Source organism: Hyla sarda, chromosome 7, assembly GCF_029499605.1.
Source record: "Hyla sarda isolate aHylSar1 chromosome 7, aHylSar1.hap1, whole genome shotgun sequence".
NCBI classification, from domain to species: Eukaryota; Metazoa; Chordata; class Amphibia; order Anura; family Hylidae; genus Hyla; species Hyla sarda.
In genome coordinates, this window is record NC_079195.1 from 54,960,442 (window position 1) to 54,978,416 (window position 17,975).

The following is a 17,975-nucleotide window of genomic DNA, read 5'->3' on the forward strand; positions in this document are numbered from 1 at the left end:
AAAACTACAGCTCCCTGCAAAAATATTTATCTTGATGTGTCCTACAAGATTAACTATGTTATTCTAGATGGGAATACCCCTTTTACAGGGTTATTTTAAGATCCAAAGTTATCCCCTATTCACAACTACCAGACTCCCCATCAATCCCGAGAAACTCAAATGAATGGAGCAGAAGCGTGCCTGTGCAACCAGCTCTTAAAGGGGTACTCCGGTGGAAAACTTTCTTTTTTTTTTTTTTTTTTTATCAACTGGTGCCAGAATGTTAAACAGATTTGTAAATGACTTCTATTAACCCCTTAAGGACCAAGGACGTACCGGTACGTCCTTGGTCCTGCTCTTCTGATATAACGCGGGGTTACACAGTAACCCCGCGTCATATCACGGCGGGCCCTGCGTCATAGTGAAGCCGGGACCCGCCTCTAATAGCGCGCAGCGCCGATCGCGGCGCCGCGCGCTATTAACCCTTTGGCCGCGCGCTCAGAGCTGAGCCGCGCGGCTAAAAGTGAAAGTTCCTGGCTAGCTCAGTCTGGCTGTTCGGGATAGCCGCGGCTAATCGCGGCATCCCGAACAGCTGACAGGACAGCGGGAGGGCCCCTACCTGCCTCCTCGCAGTCCGATCGCCGAATGACTGCTCAGTGCCTGAGATCCAGGCATGAGCAGTCATGCGGCAGAATCGTTGATCACTGGTTTCTTATGAGAAACCAGTGATCAGCATAGAAGATCAGTGTGTGCAGTGTTATAGGTCCCTATGGGATAACAATGATCAGTGTGTGCAGTGTTATAGGTCCCTATGGGACCTATAACACTGCAAAAAAAAAGTGAAAAAAAAAGTGAATAAAGATCATTTAACTCCTCCCCTATTAAAAGTTTGAATCACCCCCTTTTCCAATAAATAAAAAAAACACAGTGTAAATAAAAATAAAAATAAACATATATGGTTATGCCGCGTGCGGAAATGTCAGAATTATAAAAATATATCATTAATTAAACCGCTCGGTCAATGGCGTGCGCGCAAAAAAATTCCAAAGTCCAAAATAGTGCATTTTTGGTCACTTTTTATATCATTTAAAAATGAATAAAAAGCGATCAATAAGTCCTATCAATGCAAAAATGGTACTGTTAAAAACTTCAGATCACGGCGCAAAAAATGAGCCCTCATACCGCCCCATACACGGAAAAATAAAAAAGTTATAGGGGTCAGAAAATGACAATTTTAAACGTATTAATTTTCCTGCATGTAGTTATGATTTTTTCCAGAAGTCCGACAATATCAAACCTATATAAGTAGGGTATCATTTTAATCTTATGGACCTACAGAATAAATATCAGGTGTCATTTTTACCAAAAAATGTACTACGTAGAAACGGAAGCCCCCAAAAGTTACAAAACAGCGGTTTTTTTTCAATTTTGTCGCACAATGATTTTTTTTCCCGTTTCACCGTAGATTTTTGGGCAAAATGACTGACATTATTACAAAGTAGAATTGGTGGTGCAAAAAATAAGCCATCATATGGATTTTTAGGTACAAAATTGAAAGAGTTATGATTTTTTAAAGGCAAGGAGCAAAAAACAAAAATGCAAAAACGGAAAACCCCCCGGTCCTTAAGGGGTTAAAAAATCTTAATCCTTCCAGTAATTATTAGCTGCTGAATAATACAGAGGAAATTCTTTTCTTTTTTGAACACAGAGCTCTCTGCTGACATCATGACCACAGTGCTCTCTGCTGACATCTCTGTCCATTTTAGGAACTGTCCAGAGCAGCATATGTTTTCTATGGGGATTTTCTCCTACTCTGGACAGTTCTTAAAATGGACAGAGGTGTCAGCAGAGAGCACTGTGGCCATGATGTCAGCAGAGAGCTCTGTGTTCCAAAAAGAAAATAATATCCTCTGTAGTATTCAGCAGATAATAAGTACTGGAAGGATTAAGATTTTTTAATAGAAGTCATTTACAAATCTGTTTAACTTTCTGGCACCAGTTGATTTAAAAAAAAATTTAAAGTTTTCCACCGGAGTACCCCTTTAAATTTATGGGGCTTCTGACCACTCCCTTTATTTAGGATTGGTCCTCCGTTCTTGGGATCGGTAAGGGTTTCCGCATTCGGCCCCCCAACAATTAGATAGTTGTCCCTTATCCTGTAGATAGGGTATAACTTTTGGATAACCCCTTTAATGACCACTTAATATAGTACAAAGTTTACAGTAATATTTGTTACAGGATTGTACTATTATTCCCGGATATCTGCATCATGTGTGTCCGGTACGTTTACATATTAGGGGTCGATTAATGCAAGAAATGCCAATGTCGTCACATGATCTGGGTCATTTTATTTCTACACAGATGAAATGATATATTTACAGTGTATTACAGTAGCAGAAAAGTGGATTGGATAAGTAGAAATCCTGTTGACACGTCGAGTAAACAATCTGTGTGGTAAATTGACCTTTATCTGCACATGTCAGTTTATGCTGCAGACTCTCTGCGGATTTATTGCAGAATTTCCCCATTATTGCTGGGGATTCTGTGGCAGTAACAATGTGGACCCACAATGGCAAATCCCCAAACAAATCTGTACCGAAACCTGCACAATTTACTGCTGTTTATTTTGGTGCAGGAATGCTGTGGATTTTCCACTGTGCAAAATCTGCAGAATTTCCTTCCCAAGGCTACAGCAACAAGTCAATATATTTGAAATCTGCAGTTTTTTTTTTTTACTTCCTTAGGATCTATTCACATGTACAGTATTCTGCGCAGATTTGATGCGCAGGATTTCAAGCTGTGTTCAGTCATTCAGTTTACAATGAATTCTGCAGCAGAAAATCCTGTGCATCAAATCTGTGCAGAATACTGTACGTGTGAATAGACCATTAATAGGGAAAATCCATAACAAATCTGCAGTCTATGCGAAACATAAATTATGTCAATAGGGCGGATTTATCATTTGCGTGAAAATTTTGCACAATTTTTCTTTTCAATTACAATGTTTTTCTGGCAGGGTTTCTGCTTCCAATTTAAGAAATTGCGCACTCAACATAATAAATTGCGCACATTTCTAAAAGGATGCTCAGCAGGGAAAAAGACATGTAAAAGTCAATTTTTCTCTCTCCTTCATCACCTAGAATGTAGTATACTTGTGCAAATTTTTGTGCAAAAATTATTTGTATGCAGATGATAAATGCAGTAAATATATCTTAAAGGGGTACTCCGCCCGCTAGACATCTTATCCCCTATCCAAAGGATAGGGGTTAAGATTAGAGATGAGCGAACTTACAGTAAATTCGATTCCTGACGAATTTCTCGGCTCGGCAGTTGATGACTTTTCCTGCATAAATTAGTTCAGCTTTCCGGTGCTCCGGTGGGCTGGAAAAGGTGGATACAGTCCTAGGAATGAGTCTCCTAGGACTGTATCCACCTTTTCCATCCCACGGGAGCACCTGAAAGCTGAACTAATTTATGCAGGAAAAGTCATCAACTGCCGAGCCGAGAAGTTCGTGAGGAATCAAATTTACTGTAAGTTCGCTCATCTCTAGTTAAGATGTCTGATCGCGGGGGGCACTCTGTGCACGGAGCAAACTTCGCTCTGTGCCGGATGACTAGCAATGTGGCGCCAGAGGCCTGTGACGTCATGGCCACGCCCCCTCCCATAGACTTGCATTGAGGGGGCATGACATCACGAGGGGGCGTGGCCGTGAGGTTACGAGACTCTGGCACCGCAGCCGGCATTCTAAACACCAGGTTCTGCAGAAAGATTGCGGGGGGTCACAACGGCGGGACCCCCGCAATTAGACATCTTATCCCCTTATCCTTTGGATAGGGGATAAGATGTATAGGGGCAGAGTACCCTTATAACACTAAAGCCTTGTTAACACGGCAGAATCCAACGAAAAAATTCAGCATGGAAATTTTGTTTGCAGCAGAGGTCTGTTGTTTTCAATGGGGTTCTGCTGCACCATGGAGTTTTCTGGAGAAAACATCTGCCGCGGAAATGCCGATTTCGGCCTCTACAGAAAGAGCTAACTCGTCAATTCTTTCTGCGGAATCTGCTCGGAAATGCATCGCTGTCTATGGAGAGGGTACATTTTCGAGCGGTCCTTGCATCAACCAATTTGGTGCCTGCCACGGACGGAATGTCCGGCTGATCAGTCGGCAAAAATTACGGCTTGAGAACATAGCCTAAGCAATGCCCCCCTCCAAGCGCAAAAATAATGAAGCGAACGCAAACAGCAAAATTTTTTTTTTAAAAAAGGGGCAAAAAACGATCATAAATAAGACGCACAGCCTTCCATGCTGGAAAACCACTCAAAACACCCCCCAAAAAAATTGTGCAAAAAAGATGATCAATGACCCCATATTCTGCACTAATTTTATGCTACTGAAAAAGCTGTGGGTCATCCAGCCGGGCGTTGCGTGTTCTTCATCGTGAAAAGTGACAGAAAGTTTTCAATTTATTTTGAAAAGTAACAAAAAAAAAAAAAAAAATCTTGTCCATTCGCTTCTTAATGTCCCTGACACAATTCCATCCATTTAGCTCGCTGTAAAGACGGATGAGCGCCACTTGACATTGTACGGCTATAAATCCTCTCTTGTTTTGTTTGCTTTGTGAATTACTTAAAGGAAAAAAAATAATAATTAAATGAAGAAATCCACATCAATCTATAACCGGAGAACAATGATCGGTTAATGGCTGTTTTAATCTTTACCTTGAAATTCACATTATAACTAACCAACCAATACTAATTTGTAAAGTGAGGCCAAATGGATGAGGAATTAAATAGATGATCGAGATGATGGGCAGATGGGAGATGAAAGAGCCGAATGACAGGATGGGGTAGTGGAAGTGCGCGGTAATTGTGGCTATGAAAGAAGACAATAGGAAGACACCAAGGACGAATAAATGGACTGGGTACCGGCGATAAATAGACTTCTCTTCTCCTCCCCTTGTCATGTTGCTTGTTGTCATTCCAGTTTTAGTGTCTTCTCCTCCCCTCGGTTTCTCGTGGCTGCTGTCTCCTCCTCTATGGGATGCCCATGAAGCCAGAGGCTCCTATCTCACATAAAGAGTAGTCATCATACAGAGAAGACACCGAGGGGCTGCGGACATCATCTGCGCTATAAACCTCACCGTTGTCCCTTTCCGCAAGCTACTATAAAAGGCTGCTGAAGGATTCCAGGTACCTGCCTGTAGGACGCCTCACCTGGGACATTATGGGGATGTTAAATTGCGACGGCGGGGACGAAAAGAGGAACTCTGCTCCGAAACATCTCCATACGCCTTTCTCCATTGCGGATATCTTGAGTCAGGCCAAGAGCAAGAAACCAAGCGAGAGTTCGGAGGAGGAGGAGGAGGATGCAGGTGAGTCGGGTATAGTTCTTGGATCGGTTTACCTGAGGGTCGAAAACTTTGGGGGGGAACTGTAAGTCCCAGCAGTTGCCGGCTGAAAACTGGTAGTACTGAGACTTTAAGTTTCTCTTTGCCAAATTTGGCTATAGCTTTCCAAGCAATGATGGCGTATAGCAGTGTTTCCCAAGCAGGGTGCCTCCAGCTGTTGTGAAACTACAAATCCCAGCATGCCCGGACAGCCTTTGGCTGTCCGGGCATGCTGGGAGTTGTAGTTTCGCAACAACTGGAGCGCGCACCCTGCTTGAGAAACACCTGCTTATATACTGCTGATTTCTTTATATATACATATAACTGTGTGTGTGTGTGTGTATAATATATATATATATATATATATATATATATATATATAATTATTATTTACACTAGGGATCGACCGATATCGATTTTTTTTAGATCCGATACCGATGATCTGTGGAGGTTAAGGCCAATAGCCGATAATTTATACCGATATTCTGGTATAAATTATTGACTATTTATCCGCGGGGGGCATTTTTGGATTATCGGCAAGGTAATTGCTGATAACGTCCAAAATCGTGAATATCGGCCGATAATATCGGCCAAATCGATAATCGGTCGATCCCTAATTTACACACACACATTTATAAATTTGTATTATTTAGTTCTTTTGTTATTTATTACAGTGTCATCATCTGAACTGTACGAAAGTTATTTTATCAATTAACAAAAAATATATATGTGTGTGGGTGTGTGTGTGTGTATGTGTATGTATATATATATATATATATATATATGTGTGTGTTTCTCGGTTGCCAATTTCGGCTGTAGCATTTCAAGCAGTGATTGCATAAAGCAGGGTTTCCCAAGCAGGGTGTCTCCAGCTGTTGCGAAACTCCGACTCCCAGCATGCCCAGTCTTGGGCTCATAGACCACTGTCTTCTTTATAGTTACTTTACAAGTTGGATCCTTTATTTTTATTATTATAATTGATAATATATATATATATGTTAATTTTTATTATTTATAATTTTTTCCCTTTGTTAACCATTACAATGTCATCATTTGAAACATACAAAAGTTACTTTATTACTAAAAAATTTATAAAAATACACACACACACATACATATATATATATTACAAAAAAGTTTTTAGCGCACTTTTTAAACAAAACGTGTCCCCCATCCACCACGCAGAGTTGGCCTCTTGTCGGATGGGACCCTAACGCGCTCAATCCACTCACCTCTGCTGGGCATATGGCCTCTGACTGGGTGACATGCTGGATCCACTATCAATTTAAAACCTCCTGTGAAATAGGGAGGGGTGCACGGCTACAGAGGGTGCCAGTCCCCCCTAACTTGCATAGCAAAAACTAAAAGAAGAAAAATAGCCAGCACAACTACCTAATACACGGGGGCACGCTGCTGTGGCAAATACAAAGTATATAAAAAAGAAGGTTGCAGCGGCTCTCTTGGTCAAAAAATGGAGGCTCGTTTTGATCAAAAAGTGCGCTAAGAGCCTCCATTTTTTGACCAAGAGTGCTGCTGCAACCTTCTGTTTTGTATAATATATATATATATATGATTTTAGTTTTCTGTTATTTATTACGTCATCCTCTTAATTGTCCGATTAGTCCGTTAATAGGAAATGGAGCGATAACTGGTGCAGCCTAGAACCATGTGGTCGGAGAATGTTGTTTGAAAAGTTTCTTTTTGGTCACTAGTTGTTAGAACTTTCCGTTTAGAACAATGTGAACTATTTCAATATGGAAAAAAATCATTGCAATCGCTGCAGAACCTCTTTGCATACATGTGGTTTCGGACCATTGCGGTTGAGTCTGTGTGTAATTCAAGTCGTAGTCTGTATTTGAAGTGGGGGGAGTTATATACATAGTTTATAGGCAGAACTTCTATAGGGGGATTTATCCATGTGCAAGCAGCATAGTTGTCAAAAGTAGCCATAGACTTACATATAGAATATATAGCAAAAGATTGACGGGATACCTTTGCATCAACTGTATGGGGTGTGAACATAACCCTAAAGGGGTTTCGCACTTTACACAAAATATGGACAAGGTCTATTTAAGTAAGCTTCACCCCCAGAAACATTCAGGACCCCTTTACTGGGATTTCTTGGGGTTCGTAACCACATAGATTACTGTGTCGGAGCAATTGTACGTTAAAGGATACATATATAACTATATATATATATATATATATATATATATATATAGATGGGTTATTTTGTTGCATATACTATATACAGTACTATCCGCATTGACATTTTTTTTACACTTTTTGTGTAGTCTTTTGTTAGCAGCCATTAGGATTACAGTTGTTGGGTTATCTACAGTGGTCCCTCAAGTTACAATATTAATTGGTTCCAGGACGACCATTGTATGTTGAAACTAGAGATGAGCGAACTTACAGTAAATTCGATTCGTCACGAACTTCTCGGCTCGGCAGTTGATGACTTTTCCTGCATAAATTAGTTCAGCTTTCCGGTGCTCCGGTGGGCTGGAAAAGGTGGATACAGTCCTAGGAAAGAGTCTCCTAGGACTGTATCCACCTTTTCCAGCCCACAGGAGCACCTGAAAGCAGCCGAGAAGTTCGTGACGAATAGAATTTACTGTATGTTCGCTCATCTCTAGTTGAAACCATCGTATGTTGAGACCATAACTCTATGGAAACCTGGTAATTGGTTCTGAAGCCCCAAAATGTCATCCAAAAATAGGAAAAAGTGAGGATTAAAGAAAACTAAGTAGATAACTAATATAGATAAAGCAAATCCTTATATATAAAAGTAAGAAAGATCTGCTGGGAGCTGGAAATCACTGTCTATTTCAGTGTTTCCCAAAGAGGGTGCCTCCAGCTGTTGCAAAACTACAACTCCCAGCATGCCCGGACAGCCTTCGGCTGTCCGGGCATGCTGGGAGTTGTAGTTTTGCAACAGCTGGAGGCACTCTCTTTGGGAAACACTGGTCTATGTAGAGGACAGAAGCTTCTTCAGGATCCTGTACAGAACACGCAATGTCCTAAAAAAAGGAAAATGGAGCCGCCCTCACCTGGTGTTCAAAGGAGCAGCTAACTCTGACCCAGGTAAAGAGTACAGAACATGTAATACCTCCCTGTACTGTAGGGGGCGCTACCAGACACCAGTCAGTGCATGCACTTCAGTAATACAGGGGTTTTACCAGTGAATGCCCATTCTGATTGGTCAGGGGTTTTACCAGTGAATGCCCATTCTGATTGGTCAGTTCTTCCAGCCATTGACACGTTTTGCAGATTCCATAGCATTGTATGTTGAGTCCGGTTTCAAGTTACAATGGTCCAGAAAAGACCATTGTATGTTGAAACTATTGTATGTTGAGGCCATTGTAAGTTGAGGGATGACTGTATATGCTAATAGCCATAGCACTTGTAACCTCTCACCTGGGTGATGTCACTGCGCATAAGGTGAGCGGGAGATAAATAAGACCTGCTGATGACTCGGAGCCCGGGGCCCCAGTAATTGCTCTGGCCCCTATGGGAAGCAGGGGCAAGTGGGTTTAGTTGTAAGACTGCTTGTCCCTGGCAGAGATCAATATCCCATTACTGGTGGCTGCCTATCTCTGAGCACAGGCTTCCTGTTTGATGAGAAGCCCCTGTATTAGAGAGATGACAGCTATCGATCTAATCACTGCCCGGTCACTTCATCAGGGCACGGAAGCCAGCAATTTCTTCTTAATAACCCCGGCTAATAAAACCCGTCAGTCTGCGCTCCGCCTGTCTACTACATGTCAAAGCCACAGGTCACTGCTAGAACACTTGTACGCGGTATGGTAAGGAGATGGCACGTGCGGCTAGGTGGAACTCCGAGTCACACCATGCCCCGTCACATTCTCAAAGGTGTTTTGGTTCTACTCTGACATGGTCTGCGTAGGGTATATTCACGAAAGAATTTCCACTTGCGGAATCCTGCCTCAAATTAAAGGGGTAATCCGGTGGAAAATTCCTTCCGTACCTTCAGCTATGGACTTCCTGATGGCAGGGCACTGGGAAGGTGCACGCTAAAACCCCTCAAAGGGTTATTCCGGTGGAAAACTATATATTTTTTTAAATCAACTGGTGCCAGAAAGTTAAACAGATTTGTAAATTACTTCTATTTTAAAATCTTAATCCTTCCAGTACTTATCAGCTTCTGTATGTTCCACAGGAAGTTCTTTTCTTTTTGAATTATTTTCTGTCTGACCACAGTGCTCTCTGCTGACACCTCTGTCCGTGTCAGGAACTGTCCAGAGCAGAAGCAAATCCACATAGCAAACTTATCCTGCTCTAGACAGTTCCTGACATGGACAGAGGTGTCAGCAGAGAGCACTGTGGTCAGACAGAGAAGAAATTCAAAAAGAAAAGAACTTCCTCCTGGAGCCTACAGCAGCTGAGAACTACTGGAAGGATTAAGATTTTTAAATAGAAGTCATTTACAAATCTGTTTAACTTTCTGTCACCAGTTGATTTTAGAAAATGGTTTCCCACCGGAGTCCTTAGACTTCTATGGGATTCCGCACTCCCATTCACACTTCTAAAATTCCGCTTGTGGAATTCCGCAAGCAGAATGTATGAATGGGAGTGTGGAATCCCATAAAAGTCTATGGGCTTTAATTTGAGGTGGAATTCTGCAAACGGAAATTCCGCCATGTGAATAGACCCTAACGCCAGGTTCAGACTACTGAATCTTCAGGCAGAAAATTTCCGCCTGGAGATTCCGAGTGCGGCCAGCGCCGGCTGAATCAGTCGGCGCTAGGACCGCGCGGACACTGTAGTCTCCAATAGACTGCAATGTGTTCCGCGCGGATTTCTGTCTGAAGAAAGATCAACGCCTTTCTTCAGGCAGAAATTTCCAAGCGGATTGGCCGTTCACAAATTCCGAAGTGTGAATTTGTGAATGGAAAATCATTCACTACACTATACATTTTAGAAAGCGGAATTTCCGCCTGCAATTTCAAAGCAAAATTGCAGGCGGAAATTCCGTAGTCTGAACCCAGCCTTAGTGTGGCTCGGGGCAAAATTACAAGTAGAGCTCATTGGTCGCGCAGCTAAAGATGGCTGTATCAGGCTCCCTGATTCGTGCTGCATCTCAGTTTATCTAAGTGAATGGGGTTGTATTGCAAACTGCGCCCATGTGGCTGCGACCGTGACCTGACAAACGTGATAAATCCAATCCAGGATGGATAACTGGCCTTAATAATTTGCGGGTCACAACGTGACCCCATTCACATACATAAGCTGTGATGCAGCATGGGAGCGTAACAATGCGATCTGGGGCCACACAGACAGTGTAATGGTGACGGTAACCATGTGGCCCAAGCCTAATAGTGTCACATTTTGTACACTATTAGTGTGATACTGCCCATTTTTAGGCTCTACACCAGTGTTTCCCAACCAGGGTGCCTCCAGCTGTGGCCAAACTACAACTCCAGCCTTTGACTGTCCAGGCATGCTGGGAGTTGTAGTTTGGCCACAGCTGGAGGCACCATGGTTGGGAAACACTGCTCTACGCAGTAATAGTGCTATTAATGCCCCACACTGTAGTAATGCCAAAAATGTGTGTCATTGTGCCCCTTACAGCATAAAAATGGGTTTTCAATTTGTTTTTGGTATAAAGTATACAGCCATTAGAGGTGCGCCTTCTCCCAAACTTTTCACTGGGGGTCGGGTCTCCTGGTTTCCTCTGTTGTGTGATACAGAATAGAAGAATAGACAGCGCTCAATTACTGAACACACACAAGGTGAATACACCGTACTGTGACCCCATTATCACCATGTGACCCCATTATCACCATGTGACCCCATTATCATGTCTACAGCTCTGTCCAATAACTCTCTATACCAGTGGTCTCCAACCGGCGGACCTCCAGATGTTGCAAAACTACAACTCCCAGCATGCCCGGACAGCCGTTGGCTGTCCGGGCATGCTGGGAGTTGTAGTTTTGCAACATCTGGAGGTCCGCAAGTTGAAGACCACTGCTCTATACTGTATTCCAGATATACAAGAGCCTCAGGACTGGGGAAAGGATCACAGCAGGGGGTTAAGTACAAAATATGGGCCCAGCCCAAAGTGTAAAATGATAGGGCTATTAAAAGATTGGAACTAATCACCAATCCACGGAACTGGGAAAACTGTAAATATCTGATCGGGGGGGGGGGGGGGGGGGGGGTCCGACCACTGGGGCCCCCTGCCAACCTTGAAAACAGAGGTCCCTTCTCTTCGAGGTGGATGGAGCTGTGTGTGGAGAGGGAGCATATTATGGTCTGATCTTGATCCGATCTGTATCCAAAGAATAAAAGTCATCACCTATCCACGGGATAGGTGGTAAGTATCTGAAATCTGACCTCTGGGGCCCCCATCAATCATCAAAATAGAGGTGCCTTTTTCATCCAGGTAAATGAAGCAGTAATGCGCAATCTTCCTCTATGGCTGGGGTCTTAAACTCGCGGCCAGCGGGCCAATTGAGGCCCGCAGGATGATATTTTGCGACCGCCTGTCCTGTCAGGATTTAGGACATCCCTGTGTCCTGAAAGATCTTTTTGAATCACAAGGATGTCCCAGTTAATCCTCTGTGGGCCCGCAGTCACTTTAAAAACGCAGTGGCTGCCGGGAGGTATCTCACGCAGGGACGTCACTGGTGTCCCTGCCATGTGCCTATAGGAGCGGAGCAGTGTGCAGAAGGACGCACACGCTAGCCGGCATGGAAACTTACCAGCGGCACGTCCGCTTCGGTGCTCCGACCGCCACTCCTCTGGTCCCAGGACCTACTTCTATGGCCCAAAGGTCATAGCAGTAGAGTAGATCCTGACCCCCGATGGTCTGAGTACCGCAGTACACAGACATACAGCCTCCAGCCATATACTACATGGCTGGAGGCTGCATGTCTGTGGGGGCTGCTGTCTACTGTGGTGGCCCAGTACGGGATGATGTTTCCCTGTACTTCTCCTGCCCTGTCAGGCAGAGTCTCTCCATGTCCCCAGGGCCCCCTTTATGTATTTTCCCCAGTGTATATAAGTTGTGATATTAATAATGTACTGTTTCTTTAATTGTTATACCATGTGATTGTTACCCAGGAGGCACTAGTGACCAGGTGACACCCCCCCCCCCCCAAGTGACCTATGGGCTCCTTGCACAGCCCCCCTATATAACCAGGGGAGGGACTGCAATCTCCCTCTTAGTTCCTGAGGTCCAGTGTAATTAAGTCATCTGTGTGTGTCCGGAGCACTGGAGGCCTCAAGCCTAAAGTCTGCAGCCACCTGTCAATTGCAAGTAAGCCAAAGTCACCTAATTGTCAGGGAAGTCAAGTCTACTTTTTAGTCACCGTGGGTTGCACCAAAGTCTGTCTAACTACTGGCAGCCTGCGAGGTCCCCCTGTGTCACTGGTCACCCCCTTGGGATATTGGCTGTACTGTATAGACTGTGTCACCTGTCTACCCTCAGTAAAGCTACTGTTGTCCGTAACTTGGCGTTGGTGTCTTCATTGCCCCCGTGCCTAGACCAGGACCAGTGGTATTACCATTGGGTGGTTAAGGCTAAACCATGCCCTGGCATCACGACAAGAAGGGGTCAATAACATCTATCCCCAGGGTTATAACATCTACCCTGCACCTCACTCCCCGATGCCACACTACCTAATGTAGGGGACTTATGCTGCCTACCAAATGTGGGGAAACTGCTTGTTATGTTACTTTTTGTGGAATACTTAATGCGGCCTAGCCTTACCCAACCTCTACCTCCAGCGCACCCCAGATTATTTGAATTTGAGACCCCTGCTCTATGGGATCTGTACATTAAGTGCTCAGCAATGTTTATAAGTCTCTTAGAGAATGAATGGAGGGGTGGACAACCATGTGCTGCTCTATTCACCTATGTTCTCATGATTGGTGGGGGTCCCAGTGGTCAGATCCCACATATCAGATACTTACCACCTATTCTGTGGATAGGTTAGGACTCTGAATTTTGGGAGAGACCCCAGATCAAACCAAAAGCCTCCCCATCTCCACACATTGCTTTACATGGCCCCCTATCCCACATATACTCCCCATGCCCCTATACACTGCTTCCTATACCCCCATGTACTGCTCCCTATGCCCACCCCCCATATACTGCTTCCTATGCCTCCCCTATATATTGTTCCCTGTGCCCCATATACTGCTCCCTATTGCCCCCTATCTTACATATACTGCTCTCTATGCCCCTCCATATACTGCTCCCTATGGCCTCTATCTTACACATACTGCAGTCTATACCCCCTATGCCCCCATATTCTGCTCCCTATGGCCTCTATCTTACACATACTGCAGTCTATACCCCCTATGCCCCCATATTCTGCTCCCTATCTTGCATATACTGTTCTCTATGCCCCTCCATACACTACTCCCTATGGTCCCTATCTTACATCCCTATCTTCCCCCCATTCCCCATGCTTTCCCTATTACCTCCTCATCCGTGTACACTGTAGTTGCAAGGACCTGCGATCATCAGGAAGGTCCTTGCAGGTACAGTAAGAGTGTTTGTGGTTGTATATGTGCTCAGTGCTGCTTAAACAGCTATGGGACCATACTCAAATTATGGCAGAGAACGTGCATACTAAACTGGAGCAAAATGCAGTAATGTGCTTGCGGTCCTAGAGCTGTTAAGGGGTAATTTTCCAAGTTGTCAGCCCTGTCCTAGACCTCAGGGTTAGTAGGATTAGGCTTCCTAAACCAAACCTAACCTTAACCCCTAACCATTCTTCAAATCACTAAGTTTGGATTCACTGAAGTCAACTAGATCCTACTGGAAGGTTCACAAGTAGCAGATTTGTTGCAGGAAACTATTTTCAGATATCTTAAGTTCTCTTTGCATTGTGTGCATTGATTTCTGTAAGATCCATCCACAGCAGTTGGACAGTCTCAAGAAATTTCTGCCACCTGTGAATTCAGTCTAAGGCCAATTTCACACACATATTTTACATTGCATTTTTGCTCCTATAATATGGCCGACTATTCCAGCCCAACTTCGTCATCAACAACTCAAACTGACAGCTCCATAGGGATCTATAATGGGCCAGAACATGTCATAAATCAGCTTAGAAGATCGTTCAGGAGAGGAGAGAGATGACCTGAAGACCCAACAGTTAGACAACCAGCCTGATAGATGTTAAGACGGCAAAGCTTCCGCAATGTTGATAAAATTAAGTTAAGCAAAGCTTGCTGAACAGAATTGCATTGGAAATTCTGTGTTCTCGAGACACAGAATTCTGCCGAAATTCAAGCCCCTTTGATTTCAATGGGATTCCGCCACGGAATTCTGCCAAATATAAGACTGATCTTATCATTCTGCAAAATGCCGGCCGTTGAAATTCCACTGTCTAAATGGAACAGCGGAATCCCATTCGAATCAATAGCCATTAAATGACAGCATAATTTCTGTCGGAATTCCACATGGAAATTCCGCTGTGAGAACAAAGAGGCTGCAGAAGAGATTCCTAAAATAATTAAAACATTTATATTTGCAGCATAATAAGTAGAATGCAATAACAATAAAAAAAAAAAAAAAAAAAAAAAAAAAGCCTTTAGAGGAGACTATAGATTTTAAATGTGCACATATTCTTACAGAGGCATTGAAGTGTTTGGCCCAATATCCAGAGCAGTGTTATTCTGTTATCATGAGTACCATCTGGGGACAGAAGTAGCCCCTAGTGTTGTAATGAGGTATTGCATGGTCCAATAGTCGGAATGTTGTAGTATGAAGTACTATGGCAGTAGTCTTCATTCTGCATTGTGAAACTACATGTTTCTGCATGCTAAGACAATCTGCCGTCTTGCTGGGAAGTTTGTAAAAGCTGAGGTGCCACGGTTTGCGGACCTTGCAGTATATGGTAACCGGGGCTATAGTATATCGTAACTAAAAAGCCCTGAAAAAAATAATCATCAAAGAATAAATCATTGTCATCATTACCTTATTTGTTAAAAAAAATAATTATAATCTGGCATGGTGAACATCATAAGAAAATACAGTGCTAGAATTGCTGTTTTTAGTCAATTCATCTCTCCCCCAAAAATTATAGTGATCAAAAGTCATATGTGCATTAAAAAAAGAACCAAAACATGCTACAATTGTACTATGTTAAAGGGGTACTCCCCTAGCAAACATTTTTTTTAACTCCACTTGTGTCAAAAAGTTAAACATATTTGTAAATTACTTCTATTTAAAAATCTTAACCCTTACAGTACTTATCAGCTGCTGTATGTTCTTTTCTTTTTGAATTTCCTTTTTGTCTGACCACAGTTCTCTCTGCTGACACCTCTGTCCATGTCAGGAACTGTCCAGAGCAGGAGCAAATCCACATAGCAAACCTCTCCTGCTCTGGACAATTCCTGACATGGACAGAGGTGTCAGCAGAGAGCACTGTGGTCAGACAGAAAGGAAATCCAATAAGAAAAGAACTTCCTATGGAACATACAGCAGCTAAGTACTGGAAGGGTTAAGATTTTTAAATAGAAGTAATTTACAAATCTGTTTAAGTTTCTGGCACCAGTTGATTTCAAAGAAAACGTTTTCCAGTAGAGTACACCTTTTAAAGGGGTACTGCAGCGAAAAGCGTCTCCTGCACGGGCCTCAGCTCTCTGAAAGTAGTGATTGATGGGATCGGCACACGCTCTATTAATTTCTATGGTAGCACGGGGCCCATTCAGGAGATTGTGATCAGACCACCTCCCCCCCCATCCCCCCATGAATAGATGAATAGGGGACAAGCTATATTCCAGGAACCCTACTTATGATTGTTCTTTTTTTCTACACAGATGTGAACTTCTCTTCTGTGGATATTGTTCCTGGACCAGAAGATGAAGCGGAGACATCTAATACACACAGGATTACGGAATCCGAAGAGGAGAAGTCAGTAAGTGGGGAGGCCCAGCAAGACCTCAGACCTCCCCTGACCAGTTCTAAGCCCAGGCGGGCTCGTACTGCATTTACCTATGAGCAGCTGGTGGCCTTGGAGAGCCGATTCCGCAGTAGCCGCTATTTGTCGGTGTGTGAGAGGTTGAGTCTGGCGTTGACCCTTCACCTAACGGAGACCCAAGTCAAGATCTGGTTCCAGAACAGAAGAACGAAGTGGAAGAAGCAGCAACCACCAGGAAGTTCGGAGGGAAGAGGATGTGGCACTCACAATTGTCCCAGGAGTCCTGGTCAACAATTTATCCCATCATTCCCATCATACCCCTGTCCCGCACAGCTTCCTCACCTAAGTCCCAGCGCAAATCACCACTTACCTCCATTCCCGAGACTTTTCCTCTCTCCTTCCTCCACCAATCTACAACTTGCGCCATCATGCCCATTTCCCCAACTTGTAAACTCAGTTGGCATGGCATCTTTCTACGGCCCAGCCCGCTGATGACATCATCGGTAGAGGTTCAAACATTCTGATGTCATCTTCTTACTGGGGATTCAGAGGCATCCTAGTCATGGTACGACAACTACCAACCAACAATGATACGACAACTACCTATGTAGTTAGTGGTTTCGTAATTTGAATAGTATTGAAAGGACAGTTTCCGAAATACGTTTTATGGACAAGTTGATCCGTATCTCGATGCGCAATACGCCCCTGTCCCGTGTCATGTGATAAGGAATAGCTCTTTGCACTTTTCATGGTGTGAACATAGTTGCATCATCCATAGACAAGCCATTTCATTGACACTGAGCAGAAAGGGAGGAAGACCACTACGTGCTTAAGGAGCTATTGGACTTGATTCTTCTTTTCAAGCCTTAATTCTGGAAATATTTGACATTTGTAAATATACATTTATTAATATTAAAGTATAAAACTTGTGTAAGTGCTATGTGCTGTGAGTTATGTATTAAAAGGTTGAAGTGTTTTCTAAAGGCCCCAAGGCTGGTCATCTAAGTAATCCTACTACAACCTGCTAGAGGCGGGGTGTACTTGGAGATTGGTACAAAAAAAAAAAAATTATATAAAAGGAAGATCAGGGCAGCACTCCAATAACGTGAAAAAAGGTAAAATTTATTCCATCAAAACAATGTGCAAAACAGCAGCGATGTTTCGATCCTCTCCAGGATCTTTTTCAAGCTGGAGAGGATCGAAACGTCGCTGCTGTTTTGCACATTGTTTTGATGGAATAAATTTTACCTATTTTCACGTTATTGGAGTGCTGCCCTGATCTTCCTTTTTTACATTTGGATGGATCGTTGGACTTGATCCTTTTACAGGTTGCCTGCACCTTCCCTTTTATATCTTTTGGATTTTAGAGTGCTGTTGCTCCTTTGCTTTATATATATATATATATATATATATATATATATATATAGATATATAAATATAGATATATATAGATATACATATATATATGTATATGCTGTAACATATAATTTTTGTTAAATATTGTGCACGCATTCGCATCTTCAAGTTGCCTGGGGCAGTGTTATCCAAGGAGTGTGCCTCCAGCTGTTGCAAAATTACAACTCCCAGCATACCCGGACATCCAAAGGCTGTTGCAAAACTACAACACCCCGGCATGCCCTGACAGCCAAAGTTTTGGAAAGTGTGTGCCATCAACTGTTGCAGAACTACAACTTCCAGCATGC

At 43.3% G+C, this 17,975-nt stretch overlaps 1 protein-coding gene across 5 annotated transcripts in view; it reads left to right on the forward strand.

The window, feature by feature from the left end:
• The window catches only part of NKX1-2 (NK1 homeobox 2), a 33,438-nt gene extending 16,296 nt beyond the window's left edge, over window positions 1-17,142 (forward strand). For 3 of the 5 annotated variants that reach the window (XM_056529539.1, XM_056529540.1, XM_056529538.1), the window contains 2 exons: window positions 4,966-5,353; window positions 16,172-17,142. In XM_056529539.1, coding sequence (XP_056385514.1) covers window positions 5,206-5,353; window positions 16,172-16,764 — 741 coding nt within the window. In that variant the 5' untranslated portion in view covers window positions 4,966-5,205 and the 3' untranslated portion in view covers window positions 16,765-17,142. The remainder of the gene's footprint in view (window positions 1-4,965; window positions 5,354-16,171) is intronic. The other 2 variants (XR_008846129.1, XM_056529541.1) reach the window with 2 other exon arrangements.
• The last annotated feature ends 833 nt before the right edge of the window (window positions 17,143-17,975 follow it).